The sequence below is a fragment of the Pongo abelii genome, chromosome 2 (assembly GCF_028885655.2).
Source record: "Pongo abelii isolate AG06213 chromosome 2, NHGRI_mPonAbe1-v2.0_pri, whole genome shotgun sequence".
NCBI classification, from domain to species: Eukaryota; Metazoa; Chordata; class Mammalia; order Primates; family Hominidae; genus Pongo; species Pongo abelii.
In genome coordinates, this window is record NC_085928.1 from 109,073,156 (window position 1) to 109,097,633 (window position 24,478).

Below are 24,478 nucleotides of genomic sequence, written 5' to 3' on the forward strand. Positions count from 1 at the left end.
ATCTACCTAGCACTTTGGAAGGGCAGGACATTACCACAATCTCTAGACTGCAGAGACAAAGTGAGAAAGCAGAGTTAACAAAGCCCAAAGGCTGATCTCAGCTGCAGAAGCTCAAACAGGCTGGACTGCCCAGATGGAACTGGATTAGTGAAGACCAAACCAGGGCAGAGAGAGAGAGAGAGATAGAGGGAGAGAGAAATTTTCAGCCTCTCCCTTTCTCCTGTCCTCCAATGTTACCAGGATTTCCTATTGTTCAAAACCAGGAGGGGGCCAGCTTGGGAACCTGACCTGCAGGAGTCAGCCCTTCTGCCGTACAAAAAGCATCTAACAGCAAACTGGTCAAGGACCAGCACAAGAACGCTAGCAGGACTGCATAACCTGCCTTACTTTGAGATCAGAGAGTAGTGGGGGCCAGCTGTTACCATGGACAACCAGGAGTTACTGATGACAAAAACACAGGGGTCAGAGTCCTGGCCAGGGGGTGAGGCCTGGTAGCCACATGGCCATGGCACACCCTGGTGGGGCCTTCTGCCCTCCCCTGCCCTGCTCCAGGGTGAGCCTTGGTGGCTCGGAGTTGGCAGGCAGGATGGATGGCAAGCAAACTAGAAGAAGTAGAAGAAAGAGATGCAGGAGAAAACACAGTTCCATATAACAGACAGAGAAGGCTCTAAAGGCATATAACCTGGAAAATGCCAGAGGTTATTGCCTGGGGGCGGGAGGGCCTGATGCAGAAATGGGAGCCCAAAGGGGACTACAGACTTACCTATGTTGTATTTCTTTTTCTTATAGGTGGAATATGGAAATTTATGTACAATTTTAAAATATATTTTTTAAAAGAAGGAATTAAAGAGGCAAAGAGATAGTTGTTCATCCGACACAAGAAGTAAGACTAAGTAGAGTTTGGCGATGGAAGGGAAGGAAGCCCAGGCAGCTGGTCATCTGCCTTCCCAGTAGAGAGGGAAGCAGCGTAACTGTTACTATGAAAGGGCCAACCAGTTCCCTAGGAATTACCAGCTTTCTCTCCCTTTCATCAAAACAAAATTTTATATTTGAAACCAATTCAGCTTCTAATTGAGAGCAACCATGGTTACTGTTTCTCCAAAAACTGCTATTTTCAGAGTGTCATGGTGTCTTTGGAGTATGTTCAACACTTCTTATTTCCAAGAAATGAGAAACACAATATTTAATTTTGTTTAGCAAGTGTAATAACTCACCATTATTACAGATTGGGGATAAAAATCAAGGGAATACTTCAGATTATAAAAATCAAATGACAGTACCTAGGCCCAAAGCAGCAGATCTCCTCTGGGAATGTGGAGGGATGTGACAGGCAGATAAATCAGCCAATTTCCAATCAAGGCACTGGACCAGCAGTTCATTCTCTCCTTCGAAGGACATCTGAGAGAATATGCCCTGGAAATTCACTATCTACTTTCAGATGCTATAGAGATTTACAAATTTGAAAACTAAATGCCATGCTATGCACTCTCCGGGCACTTCATAAACACTTGTTGACTGACTGGCAAACTGAAAAGTGATGGAACGTACATTATTGTTTACTTGCTAAGAACTTCCCTTGCTTCCTGATATTTGTGGATAATTATATTATGATTATGCAGCTGCCAGACACATAGCCTCAATTTTCTTCCTCCTCCACAGTGAATAGCAAAAAGGCCCAAGCAGAAAACTCTTCTGCTTGGGCAATGCCTGGTGGCTTTTTGCCTGAGACAAATTAGTCCAAGCCCAACTCTGTGAGGGGGACTTGGCACCTTGATGCTTTTATCACCCGGCTTCTGGACCAGAAGGTGCTGGGGAGACCAGCCGAGGTGGGAGGTGGGGAATTTTATTTTCCAACCATCTGTGCATACAACATATGAAAACACAACAAAATCACCATATGGAGCTAAGTTTTAAATATGTCATCAGGCATTCTATGAGTTTAAGAAGAAACCGATTGGCAATACAGCCTTTTCTGATTACTGAAAGAGAATAATTTATCTCTGGCTTCAAATGGCCCCCTGCTCAAACATCCAAACCTCAGGACTCTCTTTTTATTGCTACTATTAATTGGGTTACACTTGAAAATTGCATATGGTTTTTAGAGGGTTTTCTCAGTGATCATCTCACATACACAAACCTCACAACAAATCCATGATGCGGGTAGGGCAGACACCATCACTGCTTTGACTAACCCCCTGTTTCCTAATTGATTCATCACCCCCAAACCACCTGCCCCTCTACATACACAGTCCACATCTAATCTGTGTGTGTCTCCTCAGCTGCTTGTGACCTTTAGCTTTCTTCTCATTTCAATGGGATGTATTTTCAAACCTAGAGAACCATGTCCATTTGGCTCTGTGGAGCATCCGATCCCATTCATCTAAGTGCCAAATCTGGGAGAGCACTTACATCAGAACTACCTGAAATGCTTATTTAAATACCAATTCCTGAGCCTCACTCAGGACTATATCGCAACCTGCCTTTTTAGCAAACTCCTCAGGAGATCATTACGCATCCTAAAGTTTAAGAATCATGGACACACAGAGAAATTTTTACAGAGCATAAATGGTTGGATGCCAAACTTGATGGCAACAACTGCATGCTCTGAGCAATGTTTCTCAAATTCCACAGGCTCCAATTGAGAGGTCTGCTAGTCTCTCTGATGGTTTCTAAATGTATACTTTTACATCAATAATTTTTAAAAAGATTACCCAAGATAAGAATATTCTGGGTCAACTAGATCACCTTAGGTGGGGGTCATTGGAGCTGTTCACAAACATTTTGATCCTCCTCACCATCCTGGCACATGGTGGGAATATTCTTTACCCTCTTTGAGGTTGGATGTGGCCATGTCAGTGGAAGTGACTTGAGTCCAAGTGGAAGATTTAAGAGCCAGTGGGGATTCACTATACCCCCTTCTCCCAGCCACAGAGATGGGGAGGCACTCACTGAGGTAAGAACAGCCATCATCCAGGTCCTGACTACCTTGAACCAAGCCCTCCTGTTAGGCATGTAGCAAAAGCAAGAAATGAAATTTTGTTGTTTTAAGCCACTGAGATTTGGGGATTGTTTATTATAGCAGCATGGTCTAATTTTTCCTGATTGATAAACCTGATCACCAAGAACTAACACATGAATTAGGTGTCTGGGGTTGCCTTTGTATTTATAATCATCTAAATGTCAAGTAATCATCTAGAATGACAGAGTTTAACTTTTAATTCAATATTTACCAAACTTGAGCCCAAAGATTTTGTCACTGGGATACGTGAGTTCTAAAGTTTGAGAAACATTATTCTGGGCTATATATGCACAATGAACACTTAGTCCAGACTTAAACAAAGGAGTTGTATGCTTTTAAAAATATCCATTGAATCAATCAACTCACAAACAGTTGAGGCTTATCAGATTATAAACTCCTTGGGAACAAAGGACCTTATAGGCTATAGACCTAAAAACATGTTAGTTACATTTGACCATTAAAAACTTGACATGATGGTTGGGTGTGGTGGCTCATGCCTGTAATCCTAGCACTTTGGGAGGCCAAGATGGGAGGACTGCTTGAGGTCAGGAGTTCAAGACCAGCCTGGTCAACATAGCGAGACCCCATCTTGTATAAAGAAAAAAATCAAAAAACAAAAAAACTTGACATGCTAACACAAAAGAAGTTAGAAAGACCTTTCCTGCTGCTGAGAAGCTTATATTATTGGGCAGATAAAACAACATGTGGATGACATATAGACTTCCCTAGTTTGTGGTTCTGACTATAAGTGCTAAATTATTTCATAACAAATGTGAACCGGTGAATTGCACGATGGGTTTATGGTAGAAGGAAGAATTTAAATGGACTTTGAAAAATAGCAAGGACTGGCCGGACACAGTGGCTCACACCTGTAATCCCAGCACTTTGAGATCCGCTGAGGCAGGTGGATCACCTGAGGTCAGGAGTTCTAGACCAGCCTGGCCAACATGGAAAACCTATCTCTACTAAAAATACAAAAATTAGCCAGGTGTGGTGGCGTGTACCTGTAATCCCAGCTACTCGGGAGGCTGAGGCAGGAGAACTGCTTGAACCTGGGAGGCGGAGATAATGCTGTTCTTAGTGTGCCTTAGAACTATTTCATATATCTCCATTCAAGAATAAAGCCGGTGCTCAATGATTACTGACTGAATTAATCAATACATGTGGCAGACCCTGTTTGGCAGGCCCAGATTAGATATTCCTTCCCTGCTTAGAGTGAGGCTCGTTAAACTTAACTTGAGTCCAAGTCTATTCAATCTCAGGGACCAATCCTGGCATTGGGCAGGAAAGATTTTAAAATGACAAGGAAGCTCAACAGATTTTCTTTCACATTACTGACAATGAAACCAAGATTTCTGTTTCTCTTTTCCCACATCACTTAAAAATGGCCAGACAAGTTTTTACCAGATTTGGTGGTTGTATCTGAGATGCTGTGACTTAAATATGAACTATGAAAATTAATAAGAAATTAATTTCAGGAGAACCTAGAGAACACCCTGAAAAGAGGGCTTGTTATCTTAAACACAGCAACTGAAACTGTGAAACAAAAAGACATCCTTAGGTATCTGCTGATCACACAGACTAAGAAACCATCAACCAAATAACAAATAGTGGTTTCAACCATACGAAGCAAATCAAGCCACAGATGGATAATATGAATTACAGGATTCATTTATTAAATGGTGACGAATCACCTTCCTAAGCAGCTCTGAGGAATCAGATCAGTATAAATAATAATTACAGCTATCACTTATTATGGGATTATTATGTGCCAGATACAAGCACTATCTCATCTAATCCTCATAACCCTGTGAGGAATAAAGTATTGTTATCCCTATGTTAAAGATTAAGAAAGTGGGATACAGAGACATTAAATGACTCTGCAGAGTTGCTTGGCTAGAAAGTGGTAGGTTCAAATCCAGGTTGTTCAATTTCTGGGTCTAGCCTGACCTTAGGCTTCAGATATGGTAGAAGGACTCCTTGTCTTCTGGGCCTGAGCTGCCTGCAAGGGTACCAGTTCCTCTGGGCCTGGGGCTCTGCCTTGAGCCTCCTCTGTATCATCTCATCCCATCCAAGGAAATTAGAATCTCACCTACAACCCCCTCAACCACCTATTTTGCTAACAGGCTTCCCTGCACCCTATCATAAATGTACAGTTTTGCTATAAAAGCTTAACTGTCCCAAGGCGGGAGGATCACCTGAGGTCAGGAGTTCGAGACCAGCCTGACCAACATGGTGAAACCCCGTCTCTACTAAAATACAAAAATTAGCTGAGTGTGGTGGTGGGTGCCTGTAATCTTAGCTACTTGGAAGGCTGAGGCAGGAGAATTGCTTGAACCCAGGAGGCGGAGGTTGCAGTGAGCTGAGATCACACCATTGCACTCCAGCCTGGGCAACAAGATCAAAGCTCTGCCTCAAAAAAACAAACAAAAAAAAGCTTAATTGTCGGCAATTTGCCTGCACTCACTAATTGTCCGAAATAAGTTGGCATAAGTTAAAAAAAATTAAGACAAATCTAATTAAAGAATCACAACTAGATTCTTTATCACCGTGAGATAAAGAATTGTACTTTAGGCAAAGAGCCAATTCATTCTGTCCCGCCTCTTTCTTTCTTTTTTTTTTGTTTTTTGTTTTTGGAGACGGAGTTTCGCTCTTGTTGCCCAGGCTGGAGTGCAGTGGTGCGATCTTGGCTCACTGCAACCTCCGCCTCCTGGGTTCAAGCAATTCTCTTGCCTTTGCCTCCCGAGTAGCTCAGATTACAAGCACGGGCCACCATGCCTGGCTAATTTTGTATTTTTAGTAGAGATGGGGTTTCTCCAGTTGGTCAGGCTGGTCTTGACCTCCCGACCTTGGGTGATCTGCCCACTTCAGCCTCCCAAAGTGCTGGGATTACAGGCATGAGCCACCACGCCCGGCCTGTTCCACCTCTTTCTAATAAACATAGCAGAAATAATGGAAAACGGTTATCTGGGAAAAATAACATCTGACAAAAACCAGAGAGACAAACACCCTCAGCCATCTTAAAGTGGAACACCAATCTCTGAATTTGGTAGTATAAAGTTATTTAACTCTTCAAGTGACAAAGATATTACAACGTGACCCTCTTTTAGGAATACTTCTTGCAGCCAATGTCAGCTCAGCATAAAATTTCAAACCAGTTATGACAATGGATGCACTTACCTTGCTAAAATAAAATATAAAGAACTGAGAGGCAGCAGATATCATTTGTATAGGCCCTGACAGGTTCACAGTAGCAATGGCCACTGGGGTTCCAGTAAATGTTTAATTAACAATTGGCTCTCTGGAGGAAAAGGCCATGATTTGTAGGTTTGCTGATTACCATGGTGTAAATACTCCCTCAATGGCAGATTTCAAGCTGACAAGGTGACTAATAAACACAACATTGGGCAGAGGTATACATAGTTGGCTCTCAGGAGCTGGTGTGAGCAGGTTCCTGTCCACTGCTGGCAATTGCTAATACTTATTGGTTACATACTGTGTATTGGGTATCTAAGTGCTTCATAGTCATCCTCTTTGAATCCTTATAACAGGCCAATGGGGCAGGTACTATTTTATCCCTATTTTATAGATGAGAGGAAACAAGGTGTTGAAGAGGTTAACTAATTAACTACTCAAAGGCCACACAGTTTGTAAGTATTAAGAACTGGCATTTGCATCCTGGCAGTTTGGTTCAATGGGCCATGCTCTCAGCCCTTCTTCAATACTGCCATATTTCGTAGGTGGTTAAAGAAGATATTATGATTATCCAACACCCATCTTAAAGATGATGTGTTGCTAAAGATTGCTAGTAACGATTAGGCTCTGGGCTAGGTGCGGTAGCTCATATCTATAATCCTAGTACCTTGGGAGGCTGAGGTGGGTGGATTGCTTGAGCCCAGGAGTTCAAGACATGCCTGAACAATATGGTGAAACCCTGTCTCTACAAAAAATTCAAAAAATTAGCTGAGCATGGTGGCGCACACCTATAGTCCCAACTACTTGGGAGACAGAGTCGGACGTTGAGCCTGGGAGGTCGAGGCTGCAGTGAACTGTGATTGCAACCACAGCACTCCAGCCGGGGTGACAAAATGAGACTGTGTCTCAAAAAAATTTAAAAAAAAAAGCAGGCAATGGGGTAAAGAGGAACGGCCCACATCAGCCAAGGAAGGGTGTTTGTCCTCCTCTCTTACAATAAATTTCACCTCATCCTTCAAGGCCCATATCAAGTTTTTGTTTGTTTGTTTGTTTGTTTGTTTAAGATAGCCTCTCACTCTGTTGCCCAGGCTGGAGTGTAGTGGCACAATTACAATTCACTGCAGCCTTGATCTCCCAGGTTCAAGTGATTCTCCCACCTCAGCCTCCTGAGTAGCTGGGACTACAGGTGTGTGCCACCACACTGAGCTAATTTTTTGTATTTTTTGTGGAGACAGGGTTTCACTACATTGGCTGGTCTCGAACTCCTGGGCTCAAGTAATCCTCCTGCCTGGGCCTCCCAAAGCACTGGAATTACAGGCATGAGCCAGGTGCCCAGACCAGATGTTCCTTCTTTAGTGGCACTTTCCCCAACTCCCCAGAGTTGTTACTCCCCCAGTACCTTTTCTTAAAAAAAATTATTTTTTTCCATTAGAAAATAAATACATGCTCTGCTGGGCATGGTGGCTCACACCTGTAATCACAGCACTTTCGGAGGCCAAAGCAGGCAGATCACGAGGCCAGGAGATCGAGACCATCCTGGCTAACATGGTGAAACCCCGTCTCTACTAAAAATACAAAAAATTAGCCAGGCGTGGTGGCAGGTACCTGTAGTCCCAGCTACTCGGGAGGCTGAGGCAGGAGAATGGCATGAACCTGGGAGGCGGAGGTTGCAGTGAGCCGAGACTGCGCCACTGCACTCCAGCCTGGGCGACAGAGCAAGACTCCGTCTCAAAAGAAAAAAAAAAGAAAAGAAATACATGCTCAAAGAATATGGAAAATATCAAATAGAATGGAAAGAAATATCTTGCAGTCTCACCTGCCACTCACAGCACTGATGTGTATTTGTACTATTGACCTCAGTTCCTTATACAATGATTCTCTACTCATGGGTGAGCATCTCCTGGGAAGATTATCAGTGTTATCCACATTTGTATCTACCTTTCACCCCATTCCCATCCAATCTCCACCCAAGCACAACACCCAACTCATGGCTGTCCCCCAATTAACCTAGATGCTTTATTATAATATCTTCTAATCCATAAAAGGAAACACTGAGCTTTTCATGTCCATCTTCAAAGCTGTCCTAATCTGAACTAAAGTTGGTTTTCTTCAGTTGTCTTGAAAATGTATTACTATATGCCAACCCTGCGTGTGGCAGACAAGGGCTGCTCCAGCGGGCACCTGTTCTTACCTGCATCCCTCTCATCTTCTGGAACCGTGCTATGGTGTCGCTGATGGTGTAGACACGCACATGGCCCATGTGCAGCTTACCAGAAGGATAAGGGAACATGGAAAGCACATAAAATTTTGGCTTTGATTTCTAGGAAAGAATGACAATGAGTATTTATTAAGCATTTTCTGGGAACTCCGCATGTATACATAATATTTTGGCATTTTACGCAAAGTAATAATTTAACATTTTAAAAGTCTCCTTTTAAAAAGACTGTTCCCAGAATGTAAATCAACTAAAATGTCAAAAAGCAAAATTCAAAGCCCTGGTTTAAGCTAAAGAATGTCCAAAATAATGCCAAACTACCTCTAAGTGTTAATTACCCATATATCTTATTTGTTTTTCTCTTTTAAAAACTTATTTTTTAAAAGTAATGAATTAACAGTATTTGCAGTGACCTGGGGAGATTGGAGACTATTATTCTAAATGAAGTAACTCAGGAATGGAAAACCAAACATCTTACATTCTCACTGATATGTGGGAGCTAAGCTATGAGGCATAACAATGATACAATGGACTTTGGGGACTTGCGGGGAAGGGTGGTAAGGGGGGTGAAGGATAAAAGACTACAAATAGAGTACAGCCTATACTGCTCGGGTAAGAGGTGCACCAAAATCTCAAAAAACACCACTAAAGAACTTACTCATGTAACCAAATACCACCTGTACCCCAATAACCTATGGAAAAAAAAAAAAAGAAAGAAAGAAAAGCGGTCCCAATGCAGACCCCAAGAGAGGGTTCTTGGATCTCACACAAGAAAGAATTCAGCACAAGTCTGTAGAGGAAAATGAAAGCAAGATTATTAGGAAAGTAAAGGAATAAAAGAATGGCTACTCCGTTAAAAACAAAACAAAACAAAACAAAACAACACTTCTCTTTTAAGACAGCTTCTATCTAGGTCCTTAAAGAACTGTTTGTTTTTCCAAAGGAAGCTCTAACATACATATATCCATATAATTCAAAGAAGCAATAGTTGAATCACATAGATGTAACATCTCTAAAAATGGAGTCTCTTCCTAAATTCTCTACAGCTGCATTCTGACGTAGGTTTAGCAGTAACAACAGGATCCTAAGGTACCAATTTGGGTGCTGAGTTTCCCCATTGTATTGAGAGCCTATCTTTCAACAAAAATGTTGAAATGGGAAGGTAATGAGAAGATCTTTTTAAAAAGGGAGAAGGTTGTTGTTCTCCAGGGATGATAAATAAGCAGCCTCAGACCAGGGTTATGTAACTCTCCAGCTTCCAAAGAAGCAGCTTCATCATGAGAAACATAGACAACTGTACATGTATCTGAACAGAAGGAACACAGGTCAATGAGTCCTTATTGGATCACTGACTTCTGGCGTCTTAATTCTTCCCCTGGTAAAATGATGAATGTTGTCATAAGTGTGCACATGAATGGGATAAGGCAAACAAAGATGGCAGTCCTTGAATGGACTCCTACTGGGGGGACCTACTGTTCAAAGGCAAGAACTGTGCTTTAGTCACCTCTTTCTCCACGCCTGCCCCCAGTGCCAGCAGGAGTTTCATAAAATGTTGGATAAATGTTTGTTGGCCTTCGTGCTCCAAAAGCCTGATAACTGGCCCCTATGGAGCACTTTTTACCCAGCAAACTTCACAGATCCTACCCAAGTAATAGGAGGGTTCCCCACACTCAAGTTTAAATCATCTCATGACAGGGTCAGGGGTGGAGGAGCTGGGGAGAAAGGAAGAGCAACAGGTAACTGGGTAACTGATTCTATTTGGTCACTGAGGGTCAGAACTTCTGCTTTTATTTATTTCTGCCTTCTGTTTTTTTCTTCCTGGCCTTATTCCCTTCCTAGAACTTTACTCCAGTTCTTTAAGAATTTGCTTCCCCCGAAGTAATGCAAACAAACACAAAACAGAATATTCATAACCCTTCTTTTGTGTACATATGTGGGAGGGGGTTTTTAAATATTGTTTGCTGAATGTTCGCATGACTGATAATACACATAAACCAATATAATCAGTAGAGCAGAAGAAACCAGAAGTCAGATTCTTGCCAAGGAGTTCGTAAACTTCCTTCAGCAAAGAAATTAAACAAACCTTTAACGGAACCATTAGCAAGTGGCAAAAAGAAACCCACAAAAATTAGAGTAGAACTTTGTGCTGCCCAACCTCTAGAAATTACCGAGGAGTGTTAAGCTGCCTGAAGGAAGAGATGGGAAAAAGAGAACAATTAAGAAATCTGGATCATACACAAATTAGAAAATTATCTGGAACTGCTGAAATGACAACTACAATGGATGTATACAAACAGGATGGAAAGCAACACATTAGTCACACACTTTAATTAGAAACTGCAGATTTATAACTCTTAGGAAAACCACAGAAATGTGAGAGAGGACCTGAGATTCAGGGGTTGGTGGGGACTCAGGAACTTAATAACTGTCCTTAAGAAAATGAGTGGCAGATAACCCTCTCAGCTTATGAGCAAGTCCTCCAAGGAGGTACAAGACCCCATTCTTTTACTTAGTGCAGAATCAGAAGAAAACTATCCGCTCAATTCATGCCTTACTCCTTACAATGAATTAGGCCTATGGCTTATTCTTCAGAAATTTTTAGGAATATGGGAAAATAGCTGTTAAGAGTTCTTTGGGAGCCAGAAAAACAGTAAAATCCTTGATCTAAGCTGTTTCTAGTTTTTCATTTGAAAGTTTTTACATAAAATTATTTTTATTATACTAATGTTTGTTATATATTTAACAATCTTGCCCCAAACATTTTCCACCTGTAATTTCTTTACTAGCATCTCGTTTTACATTTGCTCAATAAAGATTAAATTAATAGCAAAATCAAATGAATAATTATATACTAGCTAAGCCAAAATCCAAATCTGAGTTCATAAAAGATACATAGGAAAGTATTGTTTTCTAAAGTCTTTAATATTCATGAAGATTTCTGTTTATTGCAGAAAAGGTATTCAGCTTATTGCCTGTCCCTGCCTTTTGCTTTTCTGCCTGAATTAAGTCATTTTCCTCTGTGACAATGAAATGAGTTCTATCATCTGGGGGTGGAAAAGAGAGAAGGAATGATGGGAGTTTCTGTTATAATTGAGCAAGAATCTGATTGAAAGGGAAATTTTCATAATTATATAAAAGTATAAGAATTTAAGCTTTTAAAAGAGATCAAGATTTAAATGATGGGGAAAGGATGGCTTTTATAAGTGGGTCCTATTATTTTTGTCAGCTTCTGACTTTAGAAGAAAGATGACTTCTGCCTCTTTATAGATCACGCTCTGAAGCTTTGGCTGAGCCTAGAGGACGACAGAGTAAAAGGAGCACCTCAATAGGAATCCGGAGCCCCAATTCTGGTCCTAGCTTTGTCACTAGCTGTGAGGCCTTGGGCAAATTCTTTTGCCTTCTGGGATCAGTTTGCTAACTGTAAATCAAAGGTGAGACAAAAGAAGGTTTCTGTGTGAAAAAGCATGAGCTCAGGAATCAAACACACATTTGATTTTGAATCCTGGCTCTGCCATGTCTTGGCAAATTACCTAAACCTTTTTCGGAGCCTCAGTTTTCTTACTCCAAAAATGAGGATAATAATACCTATCCCCTGGGTTGTTTCAGGATTAAATGAGATAATCAATTGAAAGATAGTGCCTGGCACATGGTTAAATGCTCATTAAATGGAAATTATTTTTTAAATGATAATTATGGTGATGACAAGACATTCCATTTCGAAAAACTTATTTGAGTGGATTTCAAGTGAATCTAATACCAGAGTGAGATCGATTATAAATGCTTCAAAATCTATGAGCATTCCGTCATAGTCTCAGGGCCTGATAGACACACCACGTTCTGATCTTCGTGTATCTTTTATTTGTGTACCACTTCAGTTTGTAAAATGCATTCAGTCACACATTTTCTCATTTGATTTTCAAAACAATTCTGTGAGATAAACAATGCAAGGAGCCCCAGAATCCAAAACATTAAATGATGTGGCCTGGATCACGCAGGTTTCCTGGGGCAGAGCCAGAATTGCAACCCAGGCTCTGGCTCACTCACTGAGTGCTCACTCTGCTTTGCCATTCCTTGATTCAAACCCTGATAGGGGGCTGCCAGGGGATCACACACAATGCCTCTTATGCTATCTCCCCAATTACTAAAACAATTTATTTTGATCCATTTGACATTTTAAAAAACTGTATGCTTAAGAAGAATGAGATGTCACAAAATCAATAAGCTACAATGTCGAAACATTTGGAAGTCAATAAATGATCATCTAAACCAAAAGGGAAAAAAAAAGCTAATTTTACTGTCCTCACTCAGAATTAAACTGCTCCTTAAGAGTTTGTTTTCAAAATCTATTAAGTTACATTAATCTGATGATGCTGACACAAGGGCTTTTCACTTCCTAACGAGGTAGAAGTCAAGCTTTCATTGTAAAATTATGTATTACATTCAAACCTTCCCTTTTTTTCATTTCATTTTACTTGTTATACACTACATATTTTTCAATAGCAATTTTTCTTTCTAACCATTGCCCCAAATCATCTTTCAGTTTAACACAAATAGCTCTCCTCCCCTTACTTATTTTTCATAACCACCAATCTCACAGAAAGAATGAATGTGATGACTGAATCAGGAGATGGTGAAAAGGCAAATCTAGAGAGGTGTGGTCTCATTCAGCTGCTTGCCTTGGGCCTAATCTCTTTATTAAACATAGAGGGTTTGTATTATTTGACTATAACTACTACAAAGAGATGATCAGAATTTAAGAGTAAAACTCCAGTCAGATTCAAATATTTCACGTAACAAATCACATCTCCCAGCTGTCGTTTTGACCAATATCAACAGGTAAGAGTTAACACATTCCAGACTGATTCCCAGCAAGCTGGCCTCCCAAAAAAGGAACAGAGAGCACTCCGTGGAAACAGGCTGCAGCCAAATATTATACTTCCACCATTAATTCAGGTAGAGTGCCAAGCTGGTGTACCTGGTGCAGAAGCCAAGGGTCCACTAACTCGTGTAGTTGCTACCTCAAGGTTAGACCCTACCCCAGATCACAACAATGGAAGGGCTGGTATCCCCCAAACCATGATGCTAAGGTAGCAGAACAGAGTTGGAGGCTAAGATTGCCAGGGAAGGGGCAGTTACTTCTCAGAACATGCAGCCAGCGAGGAGCCCAGGTGCCTCTCCTGGAGTCTCAGATATGACCCTGCTAGAACCCTGTGTGCTGCCCCACCATGCAATGGACCACAAAGGACCCATCATCTGGTAGAGCTCCTATTTTGATGAGCTTCCTCTAGTAAACGTTGCTCTAGAACACCTGGTTTGCTGCTATCTGCCATATACCTCGTGCACAATATTACTATGTGTGCATCCACCACACTGGAAACTCTTGTAAGCACTATCCTTGTATCACCTCATTTATGCCTCCCAATCCATTTACCCCTCCCAATAGTGCAGGTGGGCACTATTATTATCACTCTCCATCTCAGATAAGAGAATTGAAGCACAGAGAAATTCAACAATTTGGTTCAAGGTCACATATTTAGTATCTTATTTGAACCAGATAGTCTAACCCCAGGGTCCAAACCTTCAGCCCCTCTTCTCTACCCTCTTAGAATCTCTCAGAATACTCACATCAGCTTCTGAAATTTTGGAGGCCTGCTCTTTTATTCGTTGATGCCACCATTTCTCAACATCCTTTCTTGTCTGCAATGTATACTCTTTTGTCCACTTTCCCCTGGCACTGTAGATGCTTCTGGTACATCCGGGAATTACTCTCCTTTCCCACTTGATGACATCTGGCCCACCATTTAGCTGTCTTTTCAGAAGAGAGGCATAAAAACCCAATCTCTGCCAAACAGAAGCCATTCTTCAGAAGGTGAGAAGGCCCTGAAAAAGAGGGCAGAAAGCACACTATGAGCTGAGCTGCCTCAAACCCTCCCCAGAGCTTATCTTTCCATTCGGCACAGTCCAGTGTTCTGGCCCTGTGCTTTTCTCTTACTCTTAATAATGTCTTTCCCTGAAAAGAATACTTTAGCAATTCAATTGAGCTCAACACAAACTTTTTAATAGAAAATGTAAAGGGTCAGTAACCCCTAACATCAAAGATGCAAAAATCCTGTAGGAAAAAATGGAGACCATCAGCTGGCCAGCTCCTGCGCAACCTCACAAGTTGCATGGAAGGCATGTAGTGCCCTCCCTCCCCTCCCCGTGGGCCAGCCCAGGGACCCTCCAGCAGGCTTCACTTCCTATGTCTTCAAGCCTCAGAAGAGCTCAAGCACATTTGGGTTGGCGTTAGCCTCAAATATCAGAAGGGGTCTAAATACAGGCCTCCCAGAAGGGCCAGAAATTCTGAACTGCTATTACTAATTTTTATACATATTATGAGTTAAATATACCCTGTAGGCTGAACCAGAAAATAACCATTATTTAGAAGAATGTTAATTCATTTGGTTTCTCCTTCATTTACCAAATATTTATTTATTTATTTACTTACTTTTTAGAGATAGGGTCCTGCTCTTTCACTCAAGCTGGAGTGCAGTGGCATAATCATACCTCAGTGTAAACTCTGACTCCTAGGCTCAAGCGATCTACCTGCCTTAGCCTACCAAAGTGCTGGGATTACAGGCGTGAGTCACCACCAAATATTTATTGAGTACCACTAGGCCCACACATTATTCTAAGCACTGGGGATATAGCAGTAAACAAAAACAGAGTCCCTTCTTTCTTTTTTTTTTTTTTTGAGACGGAGTCTCGCTCTGTTGCCCAGGCTGGAGTGCAGTGGCACGATCTAGGCTCACTGCAAGCTCCACCTCCTGGATTTACGCCATTCTCCTGCCTCAGCCTCCCGAGTAGCTGGGACTACAGGCGCCACCACGCCTGGCTAATTTGTTTTGTATTTTTTAGTAGAGATGGGGTTTCACCGTGTTAGCCAGGATGGTCTCGATCTCCTGACCTCGTGATCCGCCCGCCTCGGCCTCCCAAAGTGCTGGGATTACAGGCTTCAGCCCCCGCGCCCGGCCTCTTTCTTTCTTTCTTTTTCTTTTTTGAGACGGAGTCTCGCTCTATTGCCCAGGCTGAAGTGCAATGGCATGATCTTGGCTCACTGCAACATCTGCCTCCTGGGTTCAAGCAATTCTCCTGCCTCAGCCTCCTGAGTAGCTGGGATTATAGGCACGCACCAACATGCCCGGCTAATTTTTGTATTTTTAGTGGAGATGGGGTTTCATCATGTTGGCCAGGTTGGTGTCAAACTGCTGACCTCATGATCCACCCATCTTGGCCTCCCAAAGTGCTGGGATTACAGGCGTGAGCCACCACACCTGGCCCAGAGTCCCTTCTTTCATAGCACTTACATACTAGTAGGGAAGCAGACAAGAAACAAAAATATATAACATGTGGTCACGGTGAGTGCTATTTTTTGAAATACAACTCATAGGTTGGGGCCTACCAGGATATCCAGTTGTGATTCAAAATCCAATTTTAATGTTTCGTTTGCTTCTTCCACAGGTAAATTCCGGAAATGACCTCATTGAAGAAGTTTCATGTTTTATTGCTATTCAAAGGGTTGAGGTGAGATTTTAATCAAATATTTAAGATATAAATACTAAATAGCCTAAACTTTCTCCTTCTGGCATAATAGCATTCAAGAAGTGCTACAGTGAAAACACAGATGAAAACAGATCTTTTCAAAACAACAGAGAAATAAAGAAACCCGGCACTCTAAGCTGATGTTGTTTGATTCTCTCAAAATTCCACTTCTATCAGGATTTGGCCTGTTTCACAAAGGTGCTAGAACACAAATGTTGCCAGGAAGGTCAATATAGGCTTATAACAGTGAGTTTCACACTCACATAAGATAGCAACATAATGTGGGCATCTTACAAGTTGGTCTGCCAAAGTCATTGACATTATCAGTTCTCACTGCATTAAATACCTCTTGCTTCTTCAGCGATAGAATAAAGTACAGACTTAAAAAAAAAAAAATCTCTCTTAGGCCACGGGCAGTGGTTCACGTCTGTAATCCCAGCATTCTGGGAGGCTGAAGCAGGTGGATCACCTGAGATCAGGAGTTCGAGACCAATCTGGCCAACATGGCAAAACCCCTTCTCTACTAAAAATACAAAAATTAGCTGGGCATGGTGACGTGCACCTGTAATCCTAGCTACTAGGGTGGCTGAGGCAGAGGAATAACTTGAACCTGGGAGGCAGAGGTTGCAGTGAGCGCCACTGCACTCCAGAGCCTGGGCGACAAAGCAAGACTCCATCTCAAAAAGAAAAAAAAAAAAGAAATCTATTAGTTGGGCTTGGCTATTTTAAAGTACATAGATCTGACTACAGGCATTTGAACTATATGAAATTGGTTAAATGTTAGCAATTCCATATGACTGACCTAATATACATACACTTTGTACACTTAAGGCAATTGCATATATTTTTAGGGCTTAGGTTGCTATAATTAGAACTCCCTAATTATATAGAAGTCATAGATTTTATGGTTCTCTTGCCAAGTCAATACTTTCATATCTTTGCAAGCCAAAGAACGCCTGTTTAGCAGAGGACACATAGATGGATGCTTGCCACTTCTCTCCTAGACAGTCCCCTAAGAACACATAAGGAGTGTTCTGGGCTATCCTCTCAAATAGAAACAAAAGGGCACAACAAAATTATAAAATACAATGACTTGAACTGCTCTGTCTACACTCTCTGTCTACACAACAAGAATAAGCTTTCTAAAAATGTTTACATAATACCTGGCTTACTAATGACCTCTGTTTTGCTTAAATAAACCAGTGAACTAGAGAATCCTGAAACAGATCTGGGTATTTAAAAGCATTTAAAGTTCATTTTTTTTAAAAAGCGGGAGCAGATTAGATAGTAATAGATTATTCAACAAATAAGAGAAAAACTTAAAATTAGAGCCCCACCTCAACTCATAAGCTGGAGTAAATCCCAGATAGATTAAATAATGTTTTTTATCTGTAGGTCTGGATCTGAAAAGCAGAAAAATAAAATAAAATAAATAAATAAGAATGTTTTTTAAAGTGTCATAAAAAAATAAAAACACAGATGAATTTTTTTTTTTTTTTGAGTCAGAGTGTCACACTGTCACAATGAGATCGTGCAATGGCACGATCTCGGCTCACTGCAACCTCCGCCTCCCGGGTTCAAGAGATTCTCCTGCCTCAGCCTCTCGAGTAGCTAGGATTACAGGTGCCCGCCACCACGCCTGGCTAATTTTTTGTATTTTTAGTAGAGACGGCGTTTCACTATGTTGGCCAGGCTGGTCTCGAACTCCTGACCTCGTGATCACTCTGCCTCAGCCTCCCAAAGTGCTGGGATTACAGGCGTGAGCCACCGCACCCGGACCACAGATGAGTATTTAATAAATCTTAAGAGGGTGCAGGATGTTCTGTCCTGAGTATAAAAACAATGAAAAAATTCACAAAGGAAAATGTTAATAAATCTGATGCTAAAAAATCTGTATATCAAAACCGTTAAGAACAGAATTGGAAAGCAAGCAATTAGCTATGAGAAAATGTTCACCAAAACTGCAAAAACAAAAGGTTATTCTACTCTTGAGCTCATGTGTGAGAAAAGAAACACTAAAAATCGAATTTTAAAAACAGGCAAAGGGCCGGGCACGGTGGCTCACGCCTGTAATCCCAGCACTTTGGGAGGCCGAGGCGGGCGGATCATGAGGTCAGGAGATCGAGACCACGGTGAAACCACGTCTCTACTAAAAGCACAAAAAATTAGCCGGGCGTGGCGGCGGGCGCCTGTAGTCCCAGCTACTCGGGAGGCTGAGGCAGGAGAATGGCGTGAACCCGGGAGGCGGAGCTTGCAGTGAGCTGAGATCAGCCACTGCACTCCAGCCTGGGTGACAGAGCAAGACTCCGTCTCAAAAATAAATAAATGAGCAAAGAAGGCCCGGCACGGTGGCTCACGCCTGTAATCCCAGTACTTTGGGAGGCTGAGGCGGGCAGATCACGAGGTCAGGAGATGGAGACCATCCTGGCTAACACGGTGAAACCCTGTCTCTACTAAATAGACGAAAAAATTAGCCAGGCGTGGTGGCGGGCGCCTGTAGTCCCAGCTACGCGGGAGGCTGAGGCAGGAGAATGGCGTGAACCCAGGAGGCGGAGCTTGCAGTGAGCAGAGATTGCACCACTGCACTCCAGCCTGGGCGACAGGGCAAGACTCCGTCTCAAAAAAAATAAATAAATAAAAATAAAAATAAAAATGGGCAAAAGAAAATAGCAAAGACAATATATAAATGGTTAATAAAAAGGACATATAAATGGTTAATATGAAAAAGATCAACTTTACAACTAATCAAATAAATGCAAATTAAAACGATGAAAGTTTAGTTCCCAGATTGGCAAATGAAAAGAAATATGCATTTTTTAAACAACTGCCGGTGGGAATGTAAGCTGATTCCACCTTTTTTTGGTGGGGGCGGGGGGGGCAATCTGATAACCTGTGTTAAGACCTTTTTAAGAATAGTTCATATCCTTTGAAGTTACGAGTCCCCAAGACCCCATTCAGGTTCTAATTCCATAAAGGGACTCATAAGAATCAACATATAGTCAGTATTCATGGCTATGATTCATTACAGAACTTCCTAGGGTTCAGCCCTATTCCTTTCCCTTACTTCCCAGGCCTTGTTCTTGGCCACTCCAGGTACCCCTCCACCAAAGCCCTGATGGACTACCTCTTATTGACAGTGAGGAGCAGCCATTTTATTAGACGGCTGTGAAGATATGACGATGTGAAAGGTGTGGCTCATGTCTTATATTTATGATCAACTTAGCCCTTTTCTTCCTTAGCTCTGGCTCCTCCAGTTCCATCCTTAGATGCTCAGAATCTGCTTCTAAGAGAAGAAGAATCTTCTCTTCTTCCACATCCTTCCAAAGAATCAATTCCCACTACTCCACCCCTCTTTAGAATCAACCCTGACCTCAATCTCAGTTGGAGCTTAAGGTTAAGGTTTTTGAGAATAGGAAGCGCCCTGCACAGGCAGGAGGGAGTGCCCTGGCGGCTCTCTAGGCCGTGGTCCCAAGACCGCCTTCCTTCTTGTGCATCATGCAGTCACAGGGGCTTCCCTTTTACGGAAGAGCCGCCGGGACGCAGAGCTGACGGGCTGCTGAAGGCTGGAACCGGCAGAGCCCACAGTGATGCCTTGAGGAGCGAGTCATTCATTTCCCTGCGTGTGTGGGATGATCTAGGTTTTGACCCGGGAGACAAAACCCACCTTCCTTTTCTGTTCTCCTGAGTAGGAGGCAGAAAAAAAAAAACAGAACACAGGGGTGAAGCACACGAGGGCATCTGTGTACAACATTCAAAAGAAAGTGCAAGAATGCACCTGGGAAAATTCATCTTAAAGAAACCAAGTTTTGTGAAAACAAAAAAAAATCTTGGATTTTGCAGCTACTAATTACCTGTGACCTCAGGCAGATTTCTCATCTGGAACCTCATTTTTCTGAGGACCTCCGAGCCCTAACGTGAAAACGACCTGTGGGCCCCAGAGAGGCAAGGGTCCAAACCCCTAGTCCAGGGAGCAAAGATCTGGGGTAGGGGAGCAGTGGAGAGGGGAGCTTGAGTACAAAACTACGTGTATATGTGCATTTTTCTGGGAAAGAGTCCAGAGCTATCAATGGGGTCGGTGGCTCAAAGATTCTGAAGACCTGGATCTCAGATATTTTCAGTTTCGAAACTGCAAGGTTCCAGGATCACCTAACCCCGCCCGCACCTTCCCTTCCTGCCCTCAGCAAGTCAGAATCTCCCGAGCCAGAGGAAGAGGAGACCGGGCCTCGTCTCTCATCTCGCTGCGCCCGGTCCAGGGGTTTACCTGCTCACAGGCTCTGGCCTGCGGCTCCTCTACTCCTCGTTTTCCACCTTCAGGCGAGCACTGCCGGGCCACGGATCATGGGCGCCGCCATGTTGTCAAAACAACAACTTTATCGATAGCGTCCGCCGTCGACACAGACAGACGGGGGCGGGACCGGCGAAGGAAGGAGAGCAACCCAGTCCTCGACTCCCGGCAGCCCTCCGGGCGGGGCGGGGCGGGGCGTTTGCGCGGCGGCCCTGGGCTCCGCCTCCCGGCCTCTGGCACGCACTTTAACTGCTCTGGCGTCAGCAAAGCTCTAGACATCTGGGGCTCAAATTATTACAATTACAGCAGACGGATGAAAGCCGTTGATTTAGTGGCCTCAGAATAAACGAGGCGGCAGCTGGTGAAAAGAGCCCTGGGATATAGCCCATACCCCAGGGTTCGAATCCCAGCGTAGCAACAACTGCCTCCTGGGCTTGGGCAGGTCTCGACCTCTTGATTCCTAATTGACTGCATAATGAGTGAGGCACCTTCTTCCACCATATTGGGTAATCCTCTAGCCCTGGGGCGGGGGGTGGAATTACCTGGCCAAGAATAGGTTTGGGGTAAGGTACTTTTCTCACCCGGCAAGTGTGCTGGGAGTCAGGAAAGCATGATGCCTTCCCTTTCCTAGAGGAGTTTGTATATCCCATGGCCCCACTGCCACACACCCGGCGAGTGTTTCATGCTTGTAATAAATCAACAAATCAATGAATTGCAAAGAACCAATGGTGTTAAAGCATAATTTTCAAAAAGGTAAAACCGATTTAAAGGAGAACTTGAAGAACTCATATATGTGGGCAGTCAAGAGTACTGAAATGAATTTGCTAATTGTGCAAAATTGGTCTCTCTCAAAATAGCTTATTGTACTGTCCTCACCCTTCTTATTGTGATCTGTCGATCTGATAACCAAGATGGCTACTAAGTTGGGTAGCTATATAGCGTGGATATGCTGGACAAAGGGATGATTCACAATGGTTCACATCCCAGGCAGGAGATAGCAAGATTTCATCACACTACTCAGAATGGCATGCAACTTAAAACTTATGAATTATTTATTGCTGAAATTTTTCATTTAATATTTTTGGACCTTGGTTGACTGCAGGTAACTGAAACCTCAGAAAGTGAAACTGAAGATAAGGGGGACAACTGTATCCATATTCTACATTTTTATTTATTTATTTATTTATTTATTTATTTATTTGGGACAGCGTCTCACTCTGTTGCCCAGGCTGGAGTGCGGTGGCATGATCTCAGCTCACTGCAACTTCCACCTCCTGGGTTCAAGCAATTCTCCTGCCTCAGCCTCCTAAATAGCTGGGACTACAGGTGCACACCACCATGCCCAGCTAATTTTTGTATTTTTAGTAGAGAAGGAGTTCCCCATGTTGGCCAGGCTGCTCTTGAACTCCTGACCTCAAGTAATCTGCCTGCCTTGGCCTCCCAAAGTGCTGGGATTACAGGCATAAGCCACCGCACCCGGCCTCATATTCCATATTTTAGCTTCTATTCTTACAAAGATGAACAATAGCTAGTTAACAGAAAGGCAGGCAAAGGTATGCACTCCTATAGCATCAGATAATCCCCCAATACTCCACCCAAGGGACATACAGTATTCTCTTGTGCCCCTTTCCATGTCTTTAACAAGGTTTCCTAATAGTTCAACATCCAAATACCTTGTTATTCAAGGTGTGGTCTCCAGCGTCAGCCTCACCTGGGAATTTGCTGGAAATGAGAAACTCAGTCTCTGCCCTAGACCTGCTGAATCAGACTCTGAATTTTAATAAGACCCCTAACTGATCCTAGACACATTCAATTTGAAGACTCAGTGTCCTAGAATGTGAGAGCTGGAAAAGATCTAGCTCCTTTTTTAGTCCAATCTCATCATTTTACAGATAGATAAACTGAGGCCCAAAAGAGCTGACTGTCTTGCTCAGGTCATAAGGCAAATTAGTCAAAGATTTGTTATTCAAAACTGGTCTCCATCCTGGCAGAATAGTGCCCTTCTCAAGTTGCAGAACGGAAGATCATAAAGAGCTTAGAACTTCTAGTCCAATCCTCTTCAAAGAGAAGGACACTGAGGTCCAAAGGTTGGACACAGCTTACCTAAGGTCACATATGTAGTTGATGATGGAGCCAGGGTTCCAACCAGGTCCCACTCCGAACACCAGATGCTTAGTTTAAACTGATACCATGGAAACATTGGCTGGCATATTAACCTGCCACACTTGATGCAGTTTAGCCTTCAGGTATGTCACGTGCATCCATATATAACTAGAGTGCCCCTTTCTCTAATTTACCCAAAATACAGCCTCTAACCTTATTTTGGTTGAAAATCTGTCTTGCCTATTGTGAATTACAGTTAACATTGACATTTCTAGAAGATTATTTCAAATAGAATTTTTCTAAAAGTCACTTACTGGAAAGTTGCTATTTTTACTTCAAAGAAGACAGTAGCATGAAAGTAAATCCTTTTCACTCTTAAAGAGCTTGCTTGAATACATTATTAAATGAAGCAGACAAGTTGCTGGGCTGTGTAGAATGTTACCTCATTTTTTGTTTTTTAAAAAAGGAAAGGAAATAAAAGAAAGGCATTTGTTAGTATATGCATAGAAAGAAATATAAAAAACTATATCCCAAACTATTTCCTGTGATGATCTCTAGGGACAGTAGGATTTTATGGACCTTTCTATTAACAATGTTTCTGCATTCTTTTTACTTTTTCTATTAGCTGTATGGAGTTGAATAATGCCCCCCAAAGATAGATCCAGGTTCTACTCCCTGGAACCTGCAAATGTCACCTTATATAGCAAAAGAGACTTTGCACGTGTGATTATATTAAGGATCTTGGGATAGGGAGATCATCCTGGATTAGCCAGGTGGCCCTAAATGCAATCACAAGGGTCCTTATAAGAGGGAGGCAAAGAGAGATTTGAGAGAAGAGGCAAGGTGATCACTGAAACAAGATGCTATGATGCTGTTTTAGAAGATGAAGGAAAGGACCATGAGCCAAAGAATGTAAGGAGTGCAGCTCATGCAGTTGAAGATGAAAAAGGCAGGAATACAAATTTTTCTTATGTGATCCAGCAACTCTACTTCTGGGTAGATACCCAAAAGGTTTGAAAGTAGGGCCTCAGAGAGATGTTTGTACACCCATGTTCATAGCAGCATTGTTCACTACAGCGAAAAGGTACAAGTAACCGAAGTGTCCATCCACGGCTTAAATGTATATAAAAGAAAATGGTATATACATTCAATGGAATATTATTCAGCCTTTAAGGAAGGAAATTCTGACACACACTACACATGAATGAATCAAATGCTCAGTGAAATAAGGTGGTCACTGAAGGACAAATATTGTATGATTCCTTTCATATAAGGTATTTAGAGCCATCAAATTCTAAGATGGAAAGTAGAATGGCCATTGCCAGAGGATAGGGTAATGAGGAGGAAGTAGGAAGTTATTATTTAAGGGATACAGAGTTCCAGTTTGGGAAGATAAAAAGAGTTTTAGAGATGGAAGGTGGGGATGTTTGCACAACAATGTGAATGTACTTAATGCCACTGAACTGTACATTTAAAAATGGTTAAAATGGTAAATGTCATTATATATATATATTTTACCATAATTAAAAAAAAAAAAAGAAAACAGGCCAGGTGTGGTGGCTTATTCTTATAATCCCAGCACTTTGGGAGGCCAAGGCAGGTGGATCACTTCAGGTCAGGAGTTTGAGACCAGCCTGGCCAACATGGTGAAACTCTATCTCTACTAAAAATACAAAAGTATCCAGGCATAGTGGCGTGCACCTGTAATCCCAGCTACTTGGGAGACTGAGGCAGGAGAATTGCTTGAACCAGAGAGGTGGAGGTTGCAGTGAGCCAATATCACAGCATTGCACTCCAGCCTGGGCAACAAGAGCAAAACTCCATTTCAAAAAAAAAAAAAAAAGAAAACCAAAACAGATTCTCTCCTAGAGCCTCCACATGGAGTGAGTCCCTGCCAACACCTTGATTTCTGCCCAGTGAAACTGATTTGGGATTCTCTTAAATCCAGACTTGTAAGAGAATAAATGCATTTTTTTTTTTAAGCCACCAAGTTTGTGGTAATTTGTTATAGCAGCCATAAGAAACTAATATAGATTCTGTATTAGCTGGAGATTAGTTTTCTGGGATAAGTTTGTATTAG

At 42.3% G+C, this 24,478-nt stretch overlaps 1 protein-coding gene across 5 annotated transcripts in view; it reads right to left on the reverse strand.

Moving 5' to 3' along the window:
- Window positions 1–20,470, reverse strand: part of LARS2 (leucyl-tRNA synthetase 2, mitochondrial) — a 161,864-nt gene extending 141,394 nt beyond the window's left edge. The window contains exons 1-5 of one of the 5 annotated variants that reach the window (XM_063721642.1): window positions 20,272–20,398; window positions 17,348–17,413; window positions 15,871–15,975; window positions 14,055–14,309; window positions 8,406–8,534 (exon numbers count right to left, since the gene is read on the reverse strand). In XM_063721642.1, coding sequence (XP_063577712.1) covers window positions 8,406–8,534; window positions 14,055–14,288 — 363 coding nt within the window. In that variant the 5' untranslated portion in view covers window positions 14,289–14,309; window positions 15,871–15,975; window positions 17,348–17,413; window positions 20,272–20,398. 5 annotated transcript variants of the gene reach the window in all.
- Between the last annotated feature and the right edge of the window lie 4,008 nt (window positions 20,471–24,478).